The 27600-nt window shown below is 41.5% G+C and overlaps 1 protein-coding gene across 14 annotated transcripts in view; it reads right to left on the bottom strand.

Annotated features, from left to right (window-relative positions):
- Nucleotides 1-27600, bottom strand: part of Tmprss7 (transmembrane serine protease 7) — a 45491-nt gene that overhangs the window by 4571 nt on the left and 13320 nt on the right. For 4 of the 14 annotated variants that reach the window (XM_063270393.1, XM_063270394.1, XM_039088183.2 and 1 more), the window contains exons 3-16: nt 26333-26463; nt 24626-24693; nt 23144-23337; nt 21346-21384; nt 20354-20582; nt 19009-19139; nt 17090-17202; nt 12985-13091; nt 8266-8402; nt 6711-6818; nt 3475-3585; nt 2553-2669; nt 1536-1707; nt 2-270 (exon numbers count right to left, since the gene is read on the bottom strand). In XM_063270393.1, the coding sequence (XP_063126463.1) occupies nt 2-270; nt 1536-1707; nt 2553-2669; nt 3475-3585; nt 6711-6818; nt 8266-8402; nt 12985-13091; nt 17090-17202; nt 19009-19139; nt 20354-20582; nt 21346-21384; nt 23144-23337; nt 24626-24693; nt 26333-26463 (1926 nt within the window). Of the gene's footprint in view, nt 1; nt 271-1535; nt 1708-2482; nt 2670-3464; nt 3586-6710; nt 6819-8265; nt 8403-12984; nt 13092-17089; nt 17203-19008; nt 19140-20327; nt 20583-21345; nt 21385-23132; nt 23338-24625; nt 25613-26332; nt 26464-27600 lie in introns of those variants that run through there. The other 10 variants (XR_010055940.1, XR_005491007.2, XM_063270395.1 and 7 more) reach the window with 9 other exon arrangements.

The following is a 27600-nucleotide window of genomic DNA, read 5'->3' as shown; positions in this document are numbered from 1 at the left end:
CCTGCTTCATGCCTTCGCCCCCAGCCCGTCACCCAGCACTTCTCCCCACTGCGCACTCTCTGGCCAACTGGAGGAATACATATAGGTTGAATGAGCTGTCTCAGGGTTTCAGGCCAGGCTATGCTGAGCTGCAGCAAAGCAATGTCATAATCAAAAGTCTGGCTGTTGTAGTATTCGTGGACCACAATCCTTCTTACTGGAGAGACAAACTTGGCGTTCCCCTGCACGTACATCCCAAGGTGAGCAGTCCATGGGGTGGGGTCGGACAGCCTGGTAGAAAAGGAATGAAGCATGGAGTTATAAATTGTTTGGAAGCAAGTACTCTACAAAGCCATGAAGATGAGAAAAGGAAGATCTGACTACCAGGTCCTGTCTTAGCCCAGGCCTTGTCCAGGAACATGGCAAGGATCACAAACTTCCCGTGTCTGCTTGCTAGACACAGCATTGAAGTAAGCTGTTGTAGTAATAGTGAGTTATAGCTGTATACAGAACATTCTCTCAACGGTATTTTGAGGAAGTATCTCAAATATTTCTTGCCTTCTGACATCTCATGAACTACACACAGGTCATAAACACAGTTGGCTGCAATCAATGTATTCTCCTCTTTTTATGTATGCTAGCATCATAATGTACACCAAGGTACTGTTTGGGGCATTATATTAAATGCAAATAATATGGCCATCAACAGATTAGACATTTCAGTGCTTTAAGCTGGCATTAATGAAGTACTTTCTTGCAAACCACATGAATTTTTACAGATCAGTGTAGTGGTTGATCATGCCTTGCCCAATTCACCAGAGAGGATCTTGGAGCTCTGTTAAAAGGTTTGAATCTCCCACAGAATCAATATAGCAACCAGGGAGAATAGAGGTACAGAGAGCATGGAAGCTTTGGAAGAAAACTAAACCATGGTCGCCATAACACATTCATTAATCTGCTGAGTGGATATTACATGAATGTGCCAGAGACTCAAAGAATCTAAGGCTAACATAATGCTTGGAGCAATTATTTTACTTATCGGTGATCCATTTTAGTAATTAACACTAATCCTGTAAGTTCCAGAAAAAAAAATCTCAAATTATGTAACTTCACTGCAATACTCTATTTAAAATTTTAGAATAATTGTTTTTTTGTTTCAGCTAAGACCCAATAGATCTCAGACAGATTTAAAGTGGGGTTATTTCTTTTCTTCTAAGTTTTACCTTTACCCTGAGTTAAAAGAGAATCTATTCCGTAATAACCCCAGCTTTCTAGGATTCTCTGCTTTCCAACCATCGTCCAATTCTGTTCGTCTCCTCATTCCATATACTGACTTATGTTTGCCCCTATGATTTGAAAGTCAGACTCCATTTCTTCAGCCTAAAAAAACCTGCCTAGCCTCCGTACTTCCTTTGTGCTCTTTTTCTTTATATCAATACAAAACAAAAATGGCACACAACTGGTTACCCCCCACCCAAGGTGAGCCCAACTAAGTTGATCATTTCTTTTCATCATTGGAAGTCAGATGTAAGGTCTGAAAGGTAAGGATGTTCTACCTGTTTCCGTGGAAACAGTGGGCTGCAGAGAGAAGCCACTCTCTGGAGATGACTGAGGCACCACAGTGGGCTGATCCAACAAAGTGGAGGCTGACCTGCCATGGCCAGGTTCCCTCCTGGGAATCGGAACCCCCAACGACGCGGTGAAGGAAGGGAGAACTTCTGCTACAGCCTTTAGGAGAGGAAGCGTCATATGACTTAATAGACAGAAACACAAACACACACAGAGAGAACTGGAAATTTAATCACATTTATGGCTGGGTTGGGAACTGACTCATCAAGCCAACAGTTGGAAGTCTGCTGGTTATCTGGCAGCGAGGAAATCTATAGGTCTGGAACCAGCGCCAACACAGCACCACGCCTTTGTTGCTGAGAGCATGCCCTGACTTGGAGTCTACACACTGATGCATGCTGTGGAGGAAGGCCCTGTGGTAACAACTGGACTCACATAATCAGCAGCCCATGGAGTTAGGTTGCTATGTGGAAAGGAAGCAGGAGGTTTCAACTATAAAAGAGCTGAGAGTGTTTTCGAAGTGTGCTGGTTTGACGGAAGGCATTTGGGAGAGACCTTCTAAGTCCAAGACATGTGCACATGTACTAATCATCAGAGCTCTTTCTTTTCAGTGTAAATGACCTCAATAAGGCTGACTGACATTATTAATGAGAGAACACCTAAGAAGAACACATGGCATAAAGAATCTCAATATTGCTCTTGTCAAGACTCATAACTAAAGGTCATTCACCGGGTTCCACTGCTCTACACACAGGAGATTTCTTCCTTGATTGGGATTACTAGAAAACATCCTGTTACCTCCTATTATCAAGAAGGAAGACGGAACAACCCTTTGGGGCTTGTATTTCTTTGGAGCAACATCAGAGCCAGTAAACTAATAAATATTATTCTTTCCTAGATACCAAGCAGTCTTTATCTGAGGAATGATAATCAGAGGCAATGAAAATGGACAATGGATAAAGGAAGAGGGAATGCAGGAATCAGGAGAAGCCATTTCTACTCACCGCAGCCCTCCTCGTCACTTCTGTCTGGACAGTCCACTATACCATCGCATTGGGCATTTTGCTTTCTGAAGCAAATGTCATTGCCACATTTAAAGGTCCTGTTGGTGCATGGGATGCCTAAAAAGTGAGCAAAAAGAAGGAACAGCTTTGTTTTGTTGCCATTGTTGTTTCTAGACAAAAACAGATGTGAGGGAGTGCCTTGGAACTCTGCAAAAGGTGTCCTAGTCAGAGGACCACTCTTTTCTACTTTGGGAAAAGGTGACAGAGGGAAGAGGAGGTACACCACACCGTGACATTTTCCTTCACTTAAGCAAATGCACTGGAGGGCAGGCAAGTAGCATACAGCTTAGAATCCCTCCAACTGCTTCTTCATATTCATGATGGACACAACATGAAAGAACTGGCCATATCAATAGTGTTGGTCATGGCCTCTTAGCTAATGCCTTGTCTTCCTCTCTAAGAAGAAAACAAGTTATCAAAGCCCATAGTACCTGCCATCCTTTTAGGCGGTTAGGAGGAAAATAATGAACAGATGCTCTGAATTACTATGCATGTGTTCACCACCTACATAGTTCACTTTCTGTTATGGTATCAGCAGGTATCCTCAAAGTGCCTACTAGGCTCCTCTATGACAAATCTTTATTTTCCAGCCTACAGCTAGCATGAAAAGCTAGTAAAACCACAAAATGTGCCAGTATTTGCACAGAAGCACATCCAATTCCACCCCACGCACTGTATCTCATTGTACACAAGTAACTCATTGTTTTCTAGAATGGATAGGATTCTCAGATCAAGAGATATCAAGGCTAAAACTGGGAGTGATCAGGGGTAACTGGGGCAAGCTATCTCTCTGAATGCAGCAGAGCTGTTTGCATCATTGGGGTTCTCCTGAAAGAACAGAGCCCTGTGTACCCCTCCTCACTCCTAGTGCAGTTCTGCTCATCCTGGCCGTCCTCACAGTCCTGGAAGCCATCACAGACCAGGGGGCCGTGCTGCCGGAAGATGCTGGTGTTGCAGGCAGGTTTTGCAGTCACTGTGATGAAAGACAGAAGGGTCATGAACACAGGACATCAGCTTGGTTCTCTGGTGGCTAATAGTGCCCTTCTAAAGGGGTGAAGCTTCACATGGAAAATACAACAGAGTGATAGAGTGTGTTTACCTTGAAATAACAAATCCCAGGAAGAAAGGGAATGGTTAGTATAATTCCTTACTTTGATGTAATTTCTTACAAAATGGTTTGTCATATCTTGTTTTTGCTATGGTGTAAGTGTGTTTAAATCGGTGGTTTATGTACAACTCATTGCTTCATAAATAATCATATTTTGTTTTACTCTTTGAGACAAGGTCTCACTGTGTAATCCTAGCTGACCTGGAACTCACTATACAGACCAGGATGACCCTGAATTCAAAGAGATCCACCTGATTCTACTTCTGAGTGCTGGGATTAAAGATCTGCTCCACCATGCCTGGCAGCAGTAATCTTTTTGTTTTTAAAGAGAACTAATTCTCATCATCTGTTATCTGAGTTCAACTTGCCTAACCTCCCGAAAAAGGTATAGTGGACTGAAATGGGGGACTTTGTCCCATTCATCTCTCTACCTCAAGTCCTTGAACAAAAATATTAGGAGCTCACAAAAACCTTGGTGAATTAATTAATGAAGGTGAGAATTTTTTTTTTTTTGGTTCTTTTTTTCGGAGCTGGGGACCGAACCCAGGGCCTTGCGCTTCCTAGGTAAGCGCTCTACCACTGAGCTAAATCCCCAGCCCCTGAAGGTGAGAATTTAAAGGATATCAGACTCGTGGTCCACATGGGAAACCACTTTAAACTTGTTCTATTCTGATGGAATAAACCCTAAACACCACTGTTTCTTTAACATACTTCTTGAATCGCCTCTATAGCAGGCACAGTGTATCAGCAAAGCATCTTCTTCTGAAAGGAAGGTTTCTCCGTGGTTTCTAGACTGTGAAATGTATCAGTTTTACTGTCATTTCCTGGTTTGCCAGTGTATTTCTTGTCTCACTCTGACCCTGCCCCCCAGGAGTGAGCGGAGTACACTACTGCCTTGAAGCAGTAGGTTGTTGCCCAAGGTACCCAGCTGACATCTACAGAATAGCTCCAGAAACAGTGCAATGAAACACAATGGTACCAAACCCTAATCCTCGTTATAAAAGAATGCCAATAGCTTTCATCTGGAGCATCAGAGCAAAGAACAGTAATGGAGAAAAGAATCCTTCACTAAAATTGCTAGCATCTATTTTCTTAAGAAATCAAAGATTTTATAGAATTGATTGCTAATGTGCCATATATCAAGAAGGTTTGATTTTGTTTTGTCTATTTAAAAGTGTATAAAGGGATTAGGGATGTAGTTCGGGGTTAGAGTATTTGCCTAGCACACGCAAGACACTAGGCTTGATCCCAGTAACACACACACACACACACACACACACACACACACACACACACACACACACAGTTGAAGGATGCAGAGGTCATTTTATGAATATAATTTTATATAGCTGAATTATATTAAGTGAAACATTTCTCTAAAGACATGGAAATATTACATTACCATTTCTGTTATAAGAGTATTTAAAAACTGTTGCCAATAACTTTATATTGTTTTAAAGCTATCTTCCTATTGTCCTATAAACTAGAAATAGATACAGTAATAGGTCATAAATAACAATGAAAAATCGAGATTATAAATTACCCATCTAGACTAGGAATATATTGTCTCCATCCCTTAGTTATCACCAGCAGTCAATGTGTATGAAGTAGAGGAGGCAGAGAGCCTCTAGGAGCCAGAGGACTCTAAGAAAATGGTATCTCCCAGACACAACAGGACTGATGCCCACATGAACTCACAGAGACTATGGCACCATGCACAAGCCCTTCATAGGTTCCAGCCAGACCAGATCCCAGCACTCAGAAAGGGAAGTGGACATGAGATAACAGGAACCTATCTCTAACTGACATCTGCTTGTGAAGGAACCAGTTTTCTCCAGCGGAGTCTCACTAGCCACACTTAAGGGCAGGTCCCATGTCAAGCAGTAAACGGACAACACGAGATAAGCTTAATGGTATTTTTATAAACGCTTTGTCTCCCATTGCTTTGAGTGGCATTTTTCTTTCCTTTCTCCTTTTTATTTTCTTTTTTTTTCTCTTACTGGTCTTTTTACTGTATATTAAGGTTTCCATTTTTTTGCTTTTACAGGTTTGGGGTTTTCTCTCTCTCTGTCTCTGTCTCTCTCTCTCTCTCTCTCTCTCTCTCTGTCTCTCTGTCTCTCTCTCTGTCTCTCTCTCTCTCTCTCCCTCCCCCTCTCTCTCTCTGTCTCTCTGTTTCTTTTCCTTTGTTTATTATGTTTTGTTTGGTTGACTACTTGTTTTCTAAAAAGAGAAAAAGAAAGATGGTGGAGTTGGGTGGGCAGAGAGAGAGATGATAAAGCTCTCAGAGGAGTGTGGAGAGGGGAGGAAACCTGCATCAGAATAGAATGCATACAAAAACCTTTTTCAATAAAAAAGAAGTAACTATAAAAAAAATAAATAAATGGACTAAACAGCCGACCAGTCTGTTCACCACACCTGTGCTGCTTAACCAACCATACTGAACTCAACTTCCTGCAGATTCTGAGCTCCTCAAGGTAAAGGTTCTGTGTGTTTACACAGGGTTGTGGTAGGTTAGGTCATTAGCCATAAGACATTATTCTCTGTGGTATGAATATGTATACTAGTCATGCCCTGACCCCAAGGTATCCAAAGTAAATTTCCCTCCCACTTGACTATGGGCCTAGCCATGTGACTTCTTTGGAGCAATAGAATATGGTATAAGCCTTGCAAGCCCTTATGGGGAGCCATGTGTCTATGTTCGCTTGTCCTTGCTTTTGCTACTAGCTCCATGGCTCCTTGAAAGAATGTTCCATAAAGAATAGCCATGATCCCTACCGGGAAGGAGCTTAGCATAGAATGGCCCATTGCTTGAGCCTGAGCCTCTCAGCTAAGGGGAGCCTATGCAACCATGAATACATGATCAAGAATAAATGATTGGGTTCATTAAGCCATTGAGTTTGGGGATAGTTAGAAACAGACATGCAGCGACTACAAAGACTGGTGTCAACCAGCAGCAGCAATCATTCATAACAAAATGGTATTGCACTTACCACAGAAAAGTTCATCACTTTCATCAAAACAGTCATTCACTCCATCACAGCGCTGGGCCTGAGGGACACATAAACCGGAGGAGCATCTAAAAGATCCAGCAGGACAAGCTACCGGCAAAATCAAAACACAGAAAATCTTGACTGGATTCCTAAAAGTCACACTCTACTTTAGCAAAGAATTAAAAAGTATTGATTGGTTAGAGATTTGGTAGGAAAAAAATGGGAGCAAGGATACAATCTCTCCAGGCAGTTGAGACTGTGAGTAATTTTTAATGCATAATTTCAATAAGCAAAGAATAAAAGCAAATTAGTGCTACATGTGCTAAACATAGACTAATTTCCAGTCTCAAAGCCCAGGGCTCTTGCCTTCTTCTTCACTGTTCATCATCCCTTCTAACTTAACCAGGATACTGATCAAAGATCAAACCATTGAACCTGAGCTTACGGGTGAATATTACAGAGATAGTAAATTCTTTCCCTCCTATGAGAATAAAACAGAGGAGAACACATAGTCAAGCCAGCTATACTCTATCAGTGGCAGTGAACAGACTAGATGGCCCGTGAGAACATCATCATGGTGTGGGAAACATTTAGCAGTTAGGATGCTTTGCTTCTCCTGTGTCCCCACTGGGAATTCAAGCATCCTGAATATCAGAAAGTAGCACTGTCTATCCAGAAGCATGTGTACCAGGAGGTAGCAGAGGAGGGCAAAGTTGAGAGAAGGTTTTATCAAGCCATACTTCACTGTATCACTTTGGGTTGTCTCCGGTCAAAATATCTCCAAGTCATTATCTACACTGTGCAGCTTCCACGACTTCCTCCAGACTTTGTCCTTCCTAGATCCACTTCCTGGCCATGTTCTGTGGTTTCCTGTATAAATTTCAACTTTCTGAAAGTTGACTCCTTTCAACCACTAGCTCTCCCCTGTCATTGGCATCCAAAGAGAATACAAAATGCCACTCATAGACCCACTGTACTTTGGTACAAGCACCATGATCACAATGAATTATGACTAGTCTAAAAATCAGGATGAGTGTGGTGCCATGCACCTGTTATTGAGATCCTGTGGAGGCTGAGGCAAGAAGATTGCCACAAGTTCAATACCAGCCTCATCTACAAAGTGTAGCCAAGGCTATACAGTTAGAATTGGTCTCAGAGGAGAAAAAATTAGAAGAAAAGAGAGAAACAGAAGAGGAGGAGGAGGAGTGAGGAAGGATATACAAAGGAAAGGAAGACCAAAATATGAGCTTTTCCTATCTGTTAGAAATCAAATTAAAAACTGTATTTCAATTATAAGTCAATAATACCAAAGAGTTATTTTTCTATAATTTAAAAATATTGCTACTATATAATCTGATATATCTTATTATTTTGTAGTGTAGATTGTTTACCTATTTTAAAAAATAGACAATAGAAAATAACAAAAATGAAGCAGAGAAAAAATTGAAGCAGAATTAATTCCTTAAATCCTCAAGACCTGAAGTAAAGAAGAATTCGCCTTGCTTTATCATTAAGGGCTCATTAGGTTTTCTAAGGAACTGATGCCCACACTTACGTTGACTGATGTTGTAACTGCCATATTCTACCAAAAGTGGCTTGTCTGAAAGCCTGGAACTGCACTGGAGCTGGATGTGGACCAGGGGGCTGGGCACCCGGAAAATCGTCTCATGATCCATGTAGGAGCCACAGTACCTGAGGAGACAAGAATCAAGGAGGACTTGTGACTTTTGAGGTCCCATAGACTGTTTCATCTCCAGTGGACATAATTGATGCTTTGGTCCTTCAGGTTCTGTAAGAAAAGATACTTCTAGTAGAGCTAATAACAGCTACTGTGTGTTGTTGGACTTTTGTGGTAATTCTGTCTGAGTTTTCTCCTTTGCTAAACAAAACAAGCAAAGTCCTGTTGACCCGTTGCTTTCTTCACTAACAGGACAAGTTAGTAGAACAGTGGGTTGGATTCTCCTAGTTTGCATATTTTTACTGTCAAAAAGATGTGTAACAAGAATGGCCTGCTTTTATCCATGAATCACTCTGTACAGTCGAGTAGAGTCTGTGAGCTCAGGCTGGCGATATGCAAATGATTCCACCCACAGTTGGGACAAAAGACAACAACATTAATTCAATCTAAATTGAAATCTGATATGCACTGCAGGGCTTGTCCTTGGCAACTTTTCAAAGAAGTAACATGTGTCCATATCCACAGTATCCCCTACCTTGACCTTTTGGTTACTTCCCACTGTATCGTGCCAGCAGGGTTCCCAGTGTCATTTTGAGTAAATGTCACTGTGGTTAATAATTCTCACTATGTGAACATTGTAGTTAATGGAGCATAGAATATTATTTTATAGCAAGATAAGTTAGTTTACTGCCCTATGTAGGCAAGGCTTTTCCAGTGAGAAAGCTGTCAAGTCTGTGTGGGAAACAGCTGATATAAGAAATGAGGAGGTGACCACATCCTGACTTGGTACCTGTGAATGCCAAGCACTCTTGGCTCCCAAGGCATTTGGGAACTGCTTGTGTTCCATGGGCTCAAGGCTGGCATTCAGAAGCACTATGATGTTTACAGCTTGAGGGGAAAAAAAGGCATTCCTGGGTTACTCAGAAGTCTTTGGCAGAGGAATGAAATTCAGAATGTGAGAGTATGGATGGCCAGTTACTACGCACAGAAGAGATGGCTTTGTCTTAGGGTCTGAGGCCAAGTCAAACTTTTAGATCCATACATTTAACTGGTCATGTTGAGCATAATTGTGTACTCTGAAAACACATCCACTGTGTTATCTGTGTTATCTGTGTCTCAAAGTGGTTATTTCTTTCTATCACGTGCCCTCCGTCAGCGGAGCTCCTCTCCATGTATTGTTTTGGTTTGTATGTGAAGCGGGATCTCTTACCGGTTCATGTATCTGAAACAGTCAGCCCTCGGCTGGTGACACTGTTTTGGAATATAAATTCTTAAAAGTCAAGTTTCAGCTACAAGAAGAGAGTTAGGAGCACCTCTAAGGGGTACATTGTCTTTGTAGTGTATCCTGCCCACCCTTCACCTTTTGCTTCCTGGTCAGAACTGCAGTATAACCAGCTTCCCCATCCTTCTGAAGACTAGACTGAGCCGCTTCTACCAGGGTGACTCCTCTGTCACAACAAACTGAAATCCCCTGAAACCTCAAGGCAAACTAATCCTTCCTTCTTTCTGTCTCGTATTTTGCCATAGTAACAAGAAAATTAACTAGCGTGCACGCTAAGGAGGGGATCGAGAAGAAAGGAACCTTCAAACCCATGCTTGGGCTCGAGTTTGGAGATGATTGGTGGGCTGTGGAGTATGATGGTGGTTTATGGAGTGGCAGTGCAAACTGGGAGAGATAGAAGAAATCCAGTGAGAGTCCGTTTATGTTCTGTACATGGACACAAGACAAGGAATGGGAATCAGAAAGAAGCAAAGGGATTCATTAAAGTTCAAATGGTAAAGATACTTTTATTGAAACAGTCACACAAGTTGGCCTTGTTGCTAGACTCTAGAACTTTCTAAGACACAAAAGGCCTGAATTGCTGGAGTCATGCAAAGATAATTCATTACTCACTCCTCTAAGATTGCAATACTGCATCTAACTGCCCTGAATAAAAATATCCCAGTCTATGTTGTCTGTTGTGTCAGGGAGAATCTTGTATTTCTTCCCATCACCATTAGAGATTTTGTTTGGTTGGATGGTTGGTTTTTGGTTTGAGGTGTGTTTGTTTGTTTTTGGTTTTTTCCTGCCTCCCCATTGCAGCCCACATTCTCTTGACTGTGTCTCAGCTCAGTTTGATGCTATAAAGCAGAGCCTTCCTTCTCTAGATGGAGATGACTAATAAGGAGGGAGCTGGGGACTTACGTTCTGAGGGACAATCAGAATCAGATGAATCAGGTAGGATGGCAGACTACAGGAGGAACCTCTGCTTCAGAGAAAAGTATTTGGGGCAGGACACTTTCTTGGCTTTGGTTGGGAGGAGACTCTTCTACTTGAAGCCAAATAACATGTGTCATACCTGTTAGCTATGAGGGAGGGGTGGTCTTCTTTCAGTGTTCATTCTTAGGCTCTCAAATCCACAGACAATGTGTAAGGGTGTATGGTCAGGGTCTTCGCTTGTATATCAAAGGAAGTGTTCTTGAAGCTCTAGGGACACATTGCTGTGTTTTTTATTTTTCTTTTATTTTGTTAGATGAGGAAGTCTCACTATGTAGCCTTCCATGGCCTGGAATTTGCTAGGTAGAGCAGGAAATCCTGGAACTCAGAGCTCCACCTGCCTTTCCCTCCGGCATGTCAGAATTAAAGGCATGGGTCATGTACTTTTCACACAGTTTGCATCATTTCATTGAACACTAAAAAAATGAGTTTTTGTTAAAAATAACTCTAATCAAAAAGATTAATTTTCCTAGTTATTAAGCTAATAAATGGCAGGCAATGGTTTGAATCTGAACCTATGCAGCAGATCCTTGAAGCTGGGCCATGGGAGTACCTACCTTTAGTCCCAGCTCTTAAGAGGCAGTCAGACTTTTTGAGTTCAAGGACAGTCTAACCTACATAGTGAATTCTGGGACAGTCAGGACTACAAAGGGAAACACTGTCTCAAAAAACAAAACAGAACAAAATAAATACAAACAAAAAAATAGCAATAGAAACTTGGTTCAACACTGAACTGAGAATAGGACCCCCGTTGAAGGAATCAGAGAAAAAACTGGAAGAGCTTGAAGGGGCTCGAGACTCCATATGTACAACAATGCCAAGCAACCAGAGCTTCCAGGGACTAAGCCCCTACCCAAAGACTATACATGGACTGACCCTGGACTCTGACCTCATAGGTAGCAATGCATATTCTAGTAAGAGCACCAGTGGAAGGGGAAGCCCTGGGTCCTGCTAAGACTGAACCCCCAGTGAACTAGACTGGTGGGGGGAGGGCGGCATTGGGGGGAGGGTTGGGAGGGGAACACCCATAACGAAGGGGAGGGGGGAGGGGGATGTTTGCCCGGATACCGGGAAAGGGAATAACACTTGAAATGTATATAAGAAATACTCAAGTTAATAAAATATATATATATATATATATATATATATATATATATATATATATATATAAAAGAAACTTGGTTCAAGCTGTATTTCTGAAATGAGTATAGACCACATTTCAGATAAGTCTCTTCCAGGAAATACAGGACTACGACTATTTTGTAGACAGTGAAATGATGCCTTGTTCAGAATAACCTCTTAGAGAGTTGAGCAGATGCCTCAGTAGGTAAGTGCTTGCTGTCCATACATCCACACTAGACTGTGGATCCTGATCCCCTACATAAAAGACCAGATGTAATATACATCTGTAACCTCAGCACTAGGGACATGGGGGCAGGAGAGTCGCTGAGGCTTGGTGGCCAGATAGCCAAGCTGTAAACAAATGAACAAACAACAACAACAACCAAAACCAAAATGGTGATATCAACCTCCATGATGTCATGTCAGCATGGGTCTGCATGTGCCTACTCACACATGTGCACTCACATGACTGCACAGCTCGCAGGTGCAAGCTCACGCACATACACGCACACACATACATGTGTGCATGCACATACACACACACACATGCACTCAAAAGAAAATTTTTTTAAAAACGAAGGAGGAAGGAGGAGGAAGAGGCTCTTAGAAAGAAGAGAAAAGAATTAGCTGGTAAATCCTTCAACCCACAGGATACTTCATTGGAAGTGACTCAAGGAGCTGTTCTCCTGCCAAGAAGATCACAGCTATATTTTTCAATACTGATTATAGTTTTAGGAACAAATCAACACCAATAATATCTATGGAAGACATTAAGAAATGTAATAATATGACCCACATGGTGGATTCAGGAATCTCACACACCTGCATGTCTGATTTTTTTTTTTTTTTTTTTTTTTTTTTGCGATCAACCATTTTCCAGTCTTAGGATATAGCCAGATCAGCTAGGCCTCTTCTATAATACAAAACTAGCTAGTAGTCTCTTGGCTTTGAACCTCCAGAGTGGCCCCTTCTTATTTTTCCCCTGGCTTCAGAATTGAACACTTCATATAGTAAATCCCTTTGTAAGATGTAGAAGACACTGTTGAGTAATCCAGCAGCACAGAGAGGCTGAGAATCTGAAATCCGCAGGTGCCCACTGGCCATGTTTGTGTTTCTGAACTCCTCTATCCATAGCTTCCCCCTCTTGGGAAACTGTAGACTCCTGGAGAACAGGACAACGCCTTCTGTATGATTCTTCACATACAAAAACTACTTACATGTGTTCATTAATTTCCCACCAGCCATGCTCACAGCCTTTCATACTCTTCTTAGTTATGGAATAGTTGTGGAATTTTAGGGCTATGCCAAGAGTTGATAGAGAAGTCTGTGAAAAGCAAACATCCAGTCAGAAAAAAAAATGCCTCAGTAGAAGAATGTAGTTCAACTTAAAATGCCCTGGCTTGCTCAGTACTCAATTCTTTTGGCTTATTGTTTTATGGATTAGAATATCCTTTAACTATTGGTGTTATCTAGCCCTTGGTGGGATAGACCATAGTGGGAGGGGTAGAAGGAACTCCAGATAGGAGCATAGTAGGAAGTAGGTGCTATGATGTGGATGATGGGAAAAATGGGGGTTGGGAAATGAGTAATGCAAAGGGAGAGAGAAAGGGGGAGATACAGACATCCAGAAACAACATAGGGAAGCTTTATTTTATAGTATAACTAAAAAATACAGATATGGGCATACACGTGTGTGTGTGTGTGTAGAAATTTATGCTAATGGAGTTACATCACACATGGGGTGACAGTGCTCCTTCAAGAGCTGTGTACCATCTAACAAAAACCACAGTGCCAGGCATGGAAAACGTCTTTTGTAGCTGTTGGTCAGAGGAATAGCCATCTCCCCAAAACAATATGAATCATTTCCATTGTCCTCTGTTCCTTTCTAGAACTTGAAGGCAAGACCACGTTATTGCTGAAGACACACACTTCAGATCCAGGACCTGAAGGAATTGAGCTGGAGTTGATTCGGAAGGTTCCTCCCTGAGGACTGTCACTCAGAATTGGAAAGCACTATTCATGGTGCCCAGGGAGAGAAGCAATTCATAGTCTTACCCAGGTGCAATGCCTATAAGCCAAAGAATGACTAGCTAGGCAAGCCATCCCCATGGCACCGTTATCTCCTAGGTAACCAACAGATTTCTAATTTGATGAAGGTCTGATGGCTGGGAGGGAAATCATTCCAGGAACTGTAAACCTAGAAAACTATTCATGATTGATGGGGCCATAGGCCCTAGAGGGGAATCTACCGCCATCATTTTCTTAATTCACCATAATTCTGTGCTCCAATACTTATCCTTTCAGATCAGTGTGGCTCTCCTCATCAAAGAAGCTTCTTTTTGTAAAGATCGGTACTATCACACAGACACAAGGGGTCAAAATGCAGATTGGTGGGTGCCTAACTCTAACTGATACATTTGCAACATGACCCCTACACCTAAGGCTCGGGGGGGGGGGGACTGCTGAAATGAGGTGAGATGATTATCAGAATCAGAGGCCCAGTATGCTTGCTGCTGATAGTGTCCCCTAAAATGATTTTATGCACCCACAGAATATCAACAGATCATTGGCCTGAACAAGACCAGCATAATGACAGCATCAGTTGGCATGCTATTGTGAAAAATAGAGTTCTGCCCCTACATGAAGAGGTACAGGTTATCAATAGGTACTGAGAGAAGGAGAGAGGATCAGTTTTGTCGTGGAGGAGCTTCTGCATGGATTGTCCCATCTCTCTAGCGTAAATATAGTTAGCCATCCATCATTGCCCACTCTTGAAAGAAAATAAATCAGACACTTTACAGTTCTCATTTCAACACCATGATGAACATGTTAGGTCAGCGATACGAGTCTCATTTTATAGAAGAAAAAAACCATAGCTAATGGAAGATAAGTAACTCCCTGAAGGTTAGGAAATGTAACCTAATCTTTCTCGTAGCCACATTCTGCCCAGTGTATCATGCTCATTGTAAACTCATATGAGAGACTCAAGAAGATAGAGGATTGTCTCAGATAACCGTTGGAACTTTCTATGGCAAAGATGCCTGCAGATTTCCTTCACAGAGGCAGGAACAAGTGAGTCCCTTCCAAGCCATTGCATAACTTGCCATGGTCGTATGGAGAGGGGACTTACACGGCTCAGAGTAACCCTGCAAAAGTCTGCTGGGCCTTATTCTCATATTCCTTCTATGGCCGTCCTCTGTTCCTTGCTCCCTTACTAGGATGGTAATACTAGTAGAGAGCTTCTCTAGAGAGAAGCAACTGTGTACATGCACATACACACAACACAAACACATGGGTAACCCAAATGAAACATCTGTCAGAACAATATGTCAATGAATAAAATCATTCTAAAGAAAGACATAACAGGATTGAATTATAAACTATTTCCCACAACTTTTAAGAATTTTTTTTGTGAACCTTGTACCTCCCTCTCCACATCGATACCTCCTACATGTTTCCATGATCCCAGACATAGTCATGATATTTTCCTTAATTATACTAGTATGGTATGCCTTTTCCTTTATAAAGACTTTTTTCTTCAGCCCTTAATTCTCAACCTCTAGCAAAATAAAAGGTGGGCCATTGTTCTTATTTACATTCTGAGTAAAAAATCACAACAGTGTTTATGGGTTTTCATTTTAAGTATCTGAGTTATTGTAGAATCAGTGTATACTTAGCATCAAAGGAATTTCAAACATCTGACTGAGTTTTAGGGAAAGGTGCATTCTTTATTCTGATTGTCTCTCAAACTCAAGAAGCTACAGCTGTGTTTTGGAGGAATTAAAAGAAGAAATAGTATTTCTCCCTCCTCCTTCCTCAGCTCTTCCATTTACCCTCTCCTTCCTTCTTATCTACCCAGCCTTCTGGTCGTCTGAGATTTTAATTCCTCAAAATCTGAAGAGGGTGACGATTTAACTTCTTATTTTAACAATTGTGATTTAACAATTCTTACTTTAACAAAAGTGACCATACTATAGACAAGGACGTTAAGTGACGTAAAGATATGTGTCACCAGGACTTTTTATCAATCGTCAGACTTAGTTAAAAATAATAAAATCATTTGAAGTATTAAATTTGCGTAACCGCACACATGGTCGCACATGTTGAGTTCCCTCCTGTGTCTGTCTCCTCACCTCAGACGTTTCCTTGGCAGCGATACTTTAATCCAGGTGTCTATAAAGTAGATCCCCCTTTTCCCTCAGCTTCTCTGCAAATGTTCCTCCTTGGCTTCTCTGACCTCTTACTTAATAACCTTTGACTTCCTTCTGTCCCAAGTTACCATGCCTGCCTGACATCAACGTTTTCCCCTCTAGCACTGTGTCACCATGTGACACGTGACACTGCATACAGCTGTCCCTCTTGGGAGGATTGGCTCATGGACCCTCCACATCTCTAAATCAATATATCCTTGCATAAAATGAATTTTATTTGGATAGCTTACATGTAGCCTCTCCACATACTCTAAATATCCATATTGTTCATAATAGCTAGAACCGCATACAGTAATTTTGTAAAATTTGGTTCTGCTGTGTTGTTTGGGAAATTGCATCAATAAGATGCTCTGTATGTGTTCAGTACAGGCACACATTCAGTCGGGCCTTTGACTGAATCCACTGATGTGAAGGCCACAGATAGGATTCCTTCTATATGTAGCTCATCAGCCTGTCACCTGTCTCCCCCTACTGGAAGATGTGCTTCATGAAAGTCGGTATTAATTAATTTATTTTTCAGTCTCAGATTTTGGGTCTATTTTAGTACTTGAGTTCCAGGACCACAGTTACATATCGATGAATTCAAACTATGTATTTGCCATTTACACACAATGATGCTACAACTAGTGAATGAGCAATGGTGGCATTTTTCATTTCCATATCCTATTAAAATATGAGGAAAAAGTAGCCTTATAGACCAAGATTTAAAACAGTGAACCATGCCTTAAAAAAAGCAACAGAGGGAGATGTATAGATTTCATATAAATTTACATTTTGGTTTCTGACAATCTGAACACTAATAATCCATCAATTTATCATTTTGTTAATTTCCATTATCCTGCAAAAAATACCTTTACATTTTAAAAATAAATAAAAAACAAAATAAATTGGAGAAATACTACCAAATCAGCTGAGAGTAGTAGGTAACTTGACACCAGAGGATGCAGACTTTGGAAAATTTCGCTTTATAGACACTATATTTTAAGAAAGTTTATGTCTCCTAACCTTAAATCATATTCTTAGAATTTTTAAAAAGCGTGTAGAACTTAAAAATTAAATTTTACTAAAGCAGAGCAATTTTCCTTTAGGATCCTGGGAAGATCTAGGTTACCTGAAATGTCCAGTTGCACTTGCATTTCGGGGGATAGTAGCTTGGGTAATAGGGACTTGAGATTTTCCCTTCAAAGCTGTTGATTTCTTTGACCAGTATTGTATTTTCACATTCTGAAAGAAGGGTCCAGCATGATTAGATTATGGTCGCACGTGTCTCTTTATACATGCACATTTGCATAGTTTTGAATCTTTATCTCTTCAAGGAAATAGTACCCAACAGATATTTAGCTAATGTATTCAAAGGAAACTCTAATTTTCAAAGCTCCAAAAGACAGTCCAGATATAGGCTCAGTCTGGCCTTTAACTCAATGTCTGGAGGTTGGATAAAAAGCCACCATTCCTCAGGAACTTGTGAAGCCAGTTCCCCCCTGCCAAAAGAAGTTGTTTCCCTTACCCATGGCAGAAGGGACCAGTGGCTATCTGTGGTGCCTATTAGCTTACTAAAGTGGGTGCTGGCCTCCAGGCTCCCTCAGTATCACAAGTACCTGTTACACATTTCAAAGTGCATGCTGTTATCCTAACCCTCTCATCTCCTTCCAACTCACTGGCTTCCCTTCCCCTAACTACTCATTTTCCTCAACTCACTCTCTCTCTCTCTCTCTCTCTCTCTCTCTCTCTCTCTCTCTCTCTCCCCTCCCTCCATCCCTCCCTTCCTCCATCTCTCCCTCCCTGCCTCCTTCTCTCTTCCTCTCTTTGTCTCTCCCACCCCTCCCTCTCCCCCTCTCTATCTCCACTCTGCTCTTGTTTCTCTCATGGCCAAGTCCACTCTGCTGCCCAAGTTCCATTTATTACTTGCTCTTTCTGCTCTGGACTCTCCAAGATGCCTCTGGCTCTTCTCTCTCTCTCTCTCTCTCTCTCTCTCTCTCTCTCTAAAAGCCTTCCACTTAACTATAGCATGGGGCAGTCACATCATCAGTTTATACAGTCAACACGTTTTCCATTCCTCATTTTATCTATGAACCTGTCAGATGTGACTACTTCCTCTAAAGCATGCTTCTGTGTTGTGGTTTGCCCAGAAGGTACTGTATTTTGATGCTAATTCCACTGCCCCAAGGACAGCTGCCTAGTCAAGGACTCAGAACTCAGGTGATTTCACCAGAACCATCTCTCCATTGAATTTGTAAAGTACTGGTGAGGAGCAGGTACAGGATAGAAGGAGGCCTGTCATTGGAGGAGAAGGAAGGATGGGCGGGAGAGAAGTTTGAAGGAGGAGGTGGAGACTAGGGGAGAGAGGAGGAGACAGGAGGGAGAGAGGAGAGAAGCGGTGGCAGGACAAGATGGCAGGTGATGTTAAGATTCTGCTCTGTGTATTTACAGGTTGTTATTAATGTTCTCAAGGGATGGATAGTACTGGGCTTTGTATGTTTAAGTGGGCAATTATATCTTACCAATTGGATCTAAGATTATTGTGTTGTGTGTTCTTTTATGTGAGGGTTTGAGTGTAGGAAAGTGTGTGTCTGGGATGTGTTTCCGCCAAGATAATCTAGCAGATAACTGGGCACCGTGGTACGGACCTAGCGGGTAAAAAGACAATTAGCCATTTCTATTTTATATTTTTACAACAACAGTTCTGGACTCAGACTCCAGGAGCAGGGAAGTAGTGGTACTTGCTGAGAGCCCAGAGTTTTCAGCCACAGATCCCTTCTTCCAAGCTCTTAATCACATTAGTTCCCATCTTCCTTTGGCTCTTCCAAATGCACTTTCAATTCCCCTTTGCCCCTTTGAGTTCCCTAACGAACATCTTTATACTAGCAGTTCTTTGCTGGATTCACTTTGCTGCTTCTCTTCTGAGTCAGGATCTAGAACAATTGCCTTGACTGCCACAACTACTATTACAACCCAGTCCCAAGATAGAAAGATCACGGCATCTCAACGAGGATTACGAATTCCTTGTAATTTAAATTGGAGAAGACTTACTTTGTTCTGGAATGACTTCAAAATATGCCCGGATCCCTGCCAGCCTCCGTACATAAGGAGACTTCAGTGTCACCAACATGAGATTATTTGTAGAAACGAAGGACATTAGTGTCCTTGTGGGTTCACAGATTCTGTAACCAGATAACAACACACAGGTAACTGCTTATTTCATGAATGGGTCTCCATCCTACAGCATCCCTCACATCTCTAGAGCCAGCACTCAGTTCTGGGTTAGTCTCTGCTCGTAGAACTCTATAGATGGAACGGAACTGGAAGAGGTGTAGAGGCATGTGTCTAGTAAGGCTACCAGAGGATTTTCTCAGATGCCCATCCTTGCACTCTCGCTGACATATATAATGATATGTAATGGCTTAGCTCCATGGATTGGGTGGATGAAAGATGTTAGACAATCAAGCAATTAAATCTATGTAAGCGCTAGTGTTTTTTCCATGAAGTGGTAATGCTTGCACTGATGTTGCCCCATTGCTCTGCAGTAAAGATCAAGATGAGATAATAGCCCCAAGTCTCTGGAAGGATGAGAAGAAGCTAACTATTATTGAGGGGAAACGTGAGTGAACTCATTCTTTATTGCATACTATATATTGTGTTTAAACTATTAACATGTATGATACTCACCAAGATAAAAATATGCATACATGTAAAGCACTGTGACATGTGTAAATAGTTTAAATAAGATAATTTGCATACCCTTTTAACACAGTGCCTAAATGAAGCTTAATTGCTGTCATTAGCTTATCGGACATTAAGCACCCATGAATAGAAATTTGTTATTAAATTTTAAATTAAGAAACAGATAGGCATCTGTATATTTAATAAATATGTGGATGAATATATTTTTGTAAAAATGTAACAGAAATTTGCTGGAGAATGAAATTGTAAAGTAATTGCTATTACTTTTTCTGACCTTGTTTTGTTCTATAATGAGTACATGCTATCTTTGTAATTAAAGAAATTTTTAATTATTTAATGCGATCTAACTATCATAGGATATTTATTCTCATGCTCTACTGATATAATAGATGTTACTCAATTCATAGTGAAAGACAAATTGCACAAAATATATGATGTATATTGTATATATTGCCCAAAGCCTTTGCAATGTGGACTTTGAGAATCATTACTAGAAGTGAACAACGAACATAGAACCTTACAAACACTTAAAAGATATTAAAATATCAGGGGCATCATGGTCAGTCATTGTCACAATGACTTGGGTATTCAAAGAAATTATTTAGGTATTCAAATATATAGGTATTCAAAGAAATTATAGAGAGAAAAAGTATGAAAACCCTTTTCACCAGCAACTAGAGAGCCGTCATCTTGCCTGTATAGAATGGCACTCCGGATTGGCAAGAGGGAGTCGTAAACAGTTAGGGAGTCTGTAATACAGTTGTCAGCTTCTAATTGAATGGACTCAATTGAGAGACGAATCAGATAACCCACTATGGCCACCAGCTTGAAGTGACACATTAGCTGTCCCGAAGTTGCGGAAATCTCCAGAGGGTAGCGGAGGGTCAGATGATCTGCATAGAAGTACTGGGAGCAGCCATTGTCTGTGGAGAGAGAACCTTCCTTAGTCTCTCCTCCTCTTTCCCTTTCCTCCTTCCCCTCCTTCCCACCCTCCCCTCCTCTCAAGGTATGACCTTTCTAGACCTCTATAGAAGAGTAGTGAGCAAAAGCTGTCATTTGGAGGACATTTGTTTTCCTTGCCAGTCTAAACATTCCTCTCCTTTGCTGACAGAACCTATTACATTGAGAAACTGCCTCTACTTAGCTCACACTTTAGTTGGGGTTAAATTTACCTCTGATTTTATAATTGGACACATGGCTAGACTGGCCAAACGGTCAAAGAAATTGGCTTAGGATTGGCTACATAGCCCAGTCTGCATAATGGGATTCGGTTCAGAAGATCTATAAGAACTTTCATGAAGTCTGAGTGCCAGAGTTTTCCACTATGACTGAGAAGTGACCAAGCTGAAATGTTGATTTGCTGCCACAATGAAAGCTGTGCTTCATAGCAAAGCCTTGGAATAAAAAGGTTTTATTACAGGGTCCCTCCAGCATTTTATTTTAGAACTTGATTCCAACCATGCCTGAAGCAAACATAATCAATATCTGTCTCTAGTATTTAATACATAAGCCAGTCAGGTTTCTTTTGTGCTAAAGTCACTTATATTGCTGTCACTCACTACTAAAAGGACATTAACAGATCACATCATTAGAAAAAGCCAAGTATAGCATACACACACACACACACACACACATATGTATGTATTACATATATATGCGCGCACACACACACAAACACGAATTTACCAGATCCTACCGCTGAAGAGTAATCCGACCGGAGCCCAGCTGCATTGAAACAGGAAAGAAAAAGACTGTTGGTTCCAGAAGTTCATTGTTTAGAAAAATTGTTCTCATTCCTTCTTTAAAATAATCAAGCACATCTGGTATGGCTTGTACGTCACAGTGGTCCAGGGATGAGCAGAGCTATTTGGGTGTTTAAAGCTAAGATAGAGCAGAGGAGATGAGCGCCTTTGCATCTCTGAGAAACCAGCATTCCATTTGATTTGCTTCCTTGAATTCATAGTTACAAAGAAAGCAACTACGTAAACAATAGCAATTAGTGCTATGGCTGGAATAGTAAATATAGTGTGAAATTTTCTACTAGAGATTTTTTCCATTTGTTCAAACCAAATGCCAGCCACCTGCTGTAAGCATTATCTAGTAAATCTGCATGACATCTAGTATATCTGTGTGTGTATAATGGCAGTTATACACGTACATTTTACATCAGCAGGGATAGCTGCAGAATAATTTGAGAGTTACAATGTTGCATTGTCAGGACAGAGGGTGACATCATATTTCCATGGGGCTAAGGCTCAGCCTGTTTGGAAGCACTGGTGTAGGCCAGGCATTAGAGAAGAGGTCTGGGGAGGCAGATTTCAAATGTTGGACTTTCCTGCAATAGTAACCTTTGACCAGCTTCCAACTCATCACAAAGTTAAAATTAATTAATTAATTAATTAAAATGAATAAATAAATAAATGTGCCGGCAGTATAGTGCATTTACATATTTTCCTCCTTAGCTCAATGAGGCAAAGAAGACAATAATGTGGGGTTAGCTATTACCTGTCCAAATACACATCTTAATTCTTAGGCCATATGTGTTCCCTGCTACAAGCTACTGCAACATGATCTTCCAGAAATGGCACTAGATCTTTCTGGGCAAGAGGCAGGTACCTGGCACTTGCACTTAGCACAGGTGTATAACACAACCTTTATGGTGGTATTTTCCACACTAAACACAAATGCGTGAAAGCCTTTAAAGATGGAGTTCATTTTTACATGCTTGGGCTCATTTATTTTCACACACAAAAGTCTGCGTCCCCTTGACCCCACCTTAACCTCCAAAGGCTCAATAAACAAAGACCCAGGAGCCACCAAATGGCTTAGCAGATGAAGTCTGTTGATGCCCATCCTGGTGACCTGAACTTAATACTTACAGGATAGGAGAGAATCAGCTCTCACAAGTTGGCCTATACAAATGTGCCATAGTATGTACACACACACAATTAAAAATATACTTGTGATAAAATCTTCATGACCACCATTTCTCTTTTCCCCTCCTTGTGCACTTGCTTCCTCTTTCCATGCTGTACAATGCCTTCCCTTCACTGAATGCTCACATAACCTTTCTCTTATTTTCCCTCTTTACTTTGCCCATGAAAGCCTTTTAATATTTGCCACTTTATCCGGAGACCAAACTCAACATTCTGTCTCCAGCAACAACAATAGGACAAAACGGAAGATAAGCCAAACTTCAGTAAAATTCTTCTGCTCTCGAACTTTCTTCCTTAGGGACATAGTCTGAAGGAGCCTCAGCTCAATAACGGCACGAAGGGACACACTTTACTAAATATAATTCTGCACCTACTTGTTCACAATCCTTTTCAATCATACTGGGTATAACATTAAAGAATTCCCTTCAGCAACAATCACTCCAGTGGCTCCTGGGATCATGGAAGTCTCTACCACAATGTTAACAGTGTAATGTGAGTATCAGAGGTGATGTTGAAGAATGCTTCAAGGAGAATTACCCAACAATCACCATTTAATACCACAGAGTCCATATCCACGGCCAGACCCTGCAAGGTCCCCACAGAGGTGCGGTTTGTGATACTGGTTTGGATGGAGTCCTTCAAGATGGCTGCCACACATTCCTCACAGAAGATGTGGCCCTTGGCATGGGGCATGACAAACACAATCCAAAAGTGGACCAGGAGACCGCCTTTGTTGTTACTGCTATAGTGAAAAGAGAGAGAAAGAGAGTAATGTTCGAGGCTACGTTGTAGAATGCAGACATTCCCAGGAAGTTCGAAACTGACAGATACCAGGACACAGAGCCCACCCTTTAAATGAACCTAACGCCCTTCCGTAGGTTGTCTTTCAACCTACAAAGATTTGAAAGAGGGAGTGCCATGCTATGTGTGTTCTAATCACTGTGCTGGATTCAAATCTGGAAACATTACTGCACAGCTGGATCTCCAGAGAGATTCTCCGAAGGATTTCCAAGCAGTAGTCACTACCCATTGCAAATAAGGGCAATTCAGTTCTGTATCTCGACTTGTCTCCACCCAGTGTTAAGTCTGCTTTGTCCATCTGACCTGCTAACATTCCACTTCTGCAGATGAGAAAATTCAGGACAAGCATAGTACAAAACTCACACAACTAATATGCAGTGGAGCCAGAAACAGAGTCCAGTTTTCTTTTCAAGCTGACCACAGAGTCTACACTTCTAGAGGTGCAAATACAACATGCTTTACGGTACAGGCATATGCTGGTGCTCTGTGGTAAATAACTTTGGAAGTTGAGGAAAACAAACAATTTGAATTCCTCCAAGGCTTCTCCATACCTTCACTATGCTCCTGGGGGTTCTGAGTCTCTGCAGCTATACTGGGGGTAGGAGAAACGTTATTGTAGTATACAGAGCACATTTTTTTTAAAGAAATTATTATTTTACTGTGAGATTCCTTTTTTCTTCTCAGACAATATCTAGTGACCAGTTTTTCACTGAAAAAATATTTTGAGGGGTTGGGGATTTAGCTCAGTGGTAGGGCGCTTGCCTAGCAAGCGCAAGGCCCTGGGTTCGGTCCCCAGCTCCGAAAAAAAAAAAAGAAAAGGAAAAAAAAAATCCATTCCCCTTTGGGGTTGGGGATTTAGCTCAGTGGTAGAGCGCTTGCCTAGGAAGCGCAAGGCCCTGGGTTCGGTCCCCAGCTCCGAAAAAAAAAAAAAAAAAAAGAAAAAATATTTTGAAAAGTAGTGGCCTGTACCTTATTCTTGTCACCACCATCCACCCACCACAGTGGCCATGTTTGTGGCCATTTTCCCTAATGTGACTGAAATCCAGATTCCATCTAGGTAGAGGAAGGCAGACTTGGTATATTTACAACAGACTTGGTGTGATAGCACCGAACAGACAGTTGGGTCATTAGTTTTGCTAATGGGGATATTCACCACCAACAAATTATTTCTGATTTGGGAAAATTGTTGCAGGGCTAGTAAGAATTTCAGAGTCAGGGACATACATTACCTGACATCTGCAACCACAGACTGCTTATAAAATTTGGAGAAAGCAGATGTTGTATAAACAAGGTTTACCTGAAAATAAAGAGAATATCTTAATTCTTTCGAGCTTTTCTTAGGGTCACATTCTAACAGCTAGTAGAGGGGAAAGCAGGCCTTAAACAGAAGGCTTCTCTCTCCAAACCCAGACATTATCTCTTGATTTTAATTAAATCCTCATTTCTGAAGCAGTTTTTAGAATTGTCAGTTACTCTTACCCATTTTTGTCATCCAGTTTAACATCTGGCTTCTTTCTATTACTAATACTAGGTTTTTTTCCATAGTTAAAAAATCAAACTCATTTATCTACGGCTTCAGATCTGCTTATTCCCAAGGACAAATTACATTATTAGCCACAAGGCGGCGCATGGCGCCCACAGCCGGGCCAACTGTCCTCAGACCAGCTGATCCAAAACTCAAAGGAAACCTTCTTCAATCAACACGCCTTCCTTGTCCTCACTTAGCTTTCCTAAAGCTAAACTCGTTCTCTTCTCCAAAACACCCACATAAATGCCCAAATCTGAAAAATGCTATAATAGTGTGGAAAATAACATAAAGATTATATAAAGTTTAAAGCAACCATGCAACACACACACACACACACACACACACACACACACACACACACACGCCTGCGCACACTGTTTAAACCTGCTGGGCCTCCAGTGGTTTGGTTTGGATTCTCCCTGCCTGCCTAGTATTCATAATTTAAGGCATAACTGGTGCAGTTATACTCGAGGTGAAGGATTTCCAGTCATAGCTATTGGCAATCAATAAGAAGCGACCTGACCGTGGCTGTCACTTTCAAACCCCTTCTCATTTCTTGCTGCAGTGAGGTCATTGGCAACCCCTCTTGCATTGCTGCAGAAGTCCAAGTTAGCAGAAGCCTTCCCATTGTCCCTCTATGCCAGGAGCCCTGAATAGACTTTTCTCCTAGATGCTTTTAGAGACTCATCTGTGGGAGTGAGCAAAGTTGTGCATAATTCATGACAGTTTTGATCTTGTATTTATGTATAATGTAAAAAAAATAACTAGAGAACAGCTTAAACGCCCAATATAAAGGGATTTGTTAACTTTGGGACCTTTAACACTTGCTTTTAAAGCATAAAAGTCAATGTTAAGAGAAAAAAATATCACGCTATAACAATAACTGCTAATACCCCAGTATCACAGTGACCTCATGCTGTTGTAGGCCAGAATCAGAGCTTTTTCTCTGGAAGTGAGATTGAAAAACTGAGGATTTCCTTCTTAATACTTTTCCAAATTGTAGTAATTCTACAGTATTTATTATTTGAATAAAAAGCACATCTTTTTTAAAGTAAAGAGATGGCTGGTGCCAGACTGAAATTAATATGCAGAAATCACAAAATTAATTGGTACGTTTGAACTTCAGACCTGGAGGCTATTTTAAAGATCCCACGATGGCCTTTATTTCAACAGAAGTTGGAAGAACCATCTGAATGGGATTGTATTTTACAGTGACGATGGACAGAGCAGAGAGAAGAAAAGCAGGTGTGTTTTAAAGAACAGATGAAGTTTCCTTCCAACAGCTTTCTTTCTGAACCCTATCTTCTATTTCCTAAAGCCAGTGAGCCAGGACATTGAAGAAACCCACCCCCTCCCAACCCCCGCTCCTGTGGTCTCCACCCACTTGCCCCTGCACGCGCAGCCTTACCACTTGCTGTACTGTCTTTGCCATGGAGAGAAATTCCCTAGACTCCTTCTGCCGGTACTCGGGAAGAAACTCAATGTTGGTGATGCGGAACATCCCAACAAAATAAAAGGCGTCTTTGCTGTCTGTCTTACCTGCAAAACAAGAGAGAAGGCAGTGAGGTTGGACAGCTAAGCCATGTTAGCAGGAGTCTCCTAAAATGATTTTATCTTGGGCCAATAGGGACTTTAGAATATATCATAATCTGTAAAACTCAAAAATAAACTTAGTGGTATCTTTTTCCATCAGCAGCCAATCAGCGTAGCTCTCTCTCTCACCACAATCTACTCATCTGCTACTGGTAAATAGTTACGGGCAAGGTTTAAAGGTAAAAGCTACATGTCTTGGTGATTAGTCTGGTGTCTCTAGAGGGTTAAGCACATACACAGTTCTCATGGGCTCCAGGTCTACAAGCTGTAAAGTAGTACGGGGTGTGCACCATCACAGTCTGGGCTACAGTTAGCATGTGAAGAAAGAGGGAGGAAACCTCCTGACTGGAGCTTCCGCTGAGCTACTAGCTGACTCGTGTGCCTAATATTCAGTAACGAGGCCACTCTTCTTACTCTACACAACATATGGAGCAGTTGTCCTTACCAGTGTGGCCTTCAGCTCAGCATGGGGTCACTCCTACTCAAATCTGCTCTGAGAACTGTAAGACTAGGGTTCTTGGCTGTGAAGTTTGCTGACAGATGGACAGAGACAAGGCTGGCTGTATCTGCATGGGCTCAGGAGAAAAAGGAAATAGCTGGGGGGGATTAGAGTCTAGCCTTCTCGCACACCTGACCCTCCCAATGCTGGGTGTTGAACACGTGGTCGGCAAGCACTATAGCACTGGGCCACAGTCTCCTCTTTTTTTCTAAGGTCTCTCCCTTGTCGCTACTTCTTATGGATGTGTTTTGATTTTATTAATTGATTATATATTTATTTATATAGTTATTGATTCATGCATTTACTGCCATGCTGGGAATCAAAACTCATGACCCTGCACATGGAGTCAAGCACTCTCCACTGAGCTACACTCCTCCCATCCGTTGGTCTTTTAAGACAGTCTCACCAGGACCATGCAGGCTGTCTGTGAACTTTCAGTCTTCCTACTTTTGTCTCTCAAACTGCAGTCCTGTGCTGCCATGACAGGCTTCTCACGGGGCTTTGCCTTCCCTTCCCTGCGGTTGTTACCCCTGGGCAGCAGTCTTAAGCTCTCTGAGGGAATGCACAGTAAACCAAGCGTTTTA

This window comes from Rattus norvegicus, chromosome 11 (genome assembly GCF_036323735.1).
Source record: "Rattus norvegicus strain BN/NHsdMcwi chromosome 11, GRCr8, whole genome shotgun sequence".
NCBI lineage: Eukaryota > Metazoa > Chordata > Mammalia > Rodentia > Muridae > Rattus > Rattus norvegicus.
The sequence above is the reverse complement of the archived record's forward strand: the minus strand, read 5'-3'. Positions and strand labels throughout refer to the sequence as shown.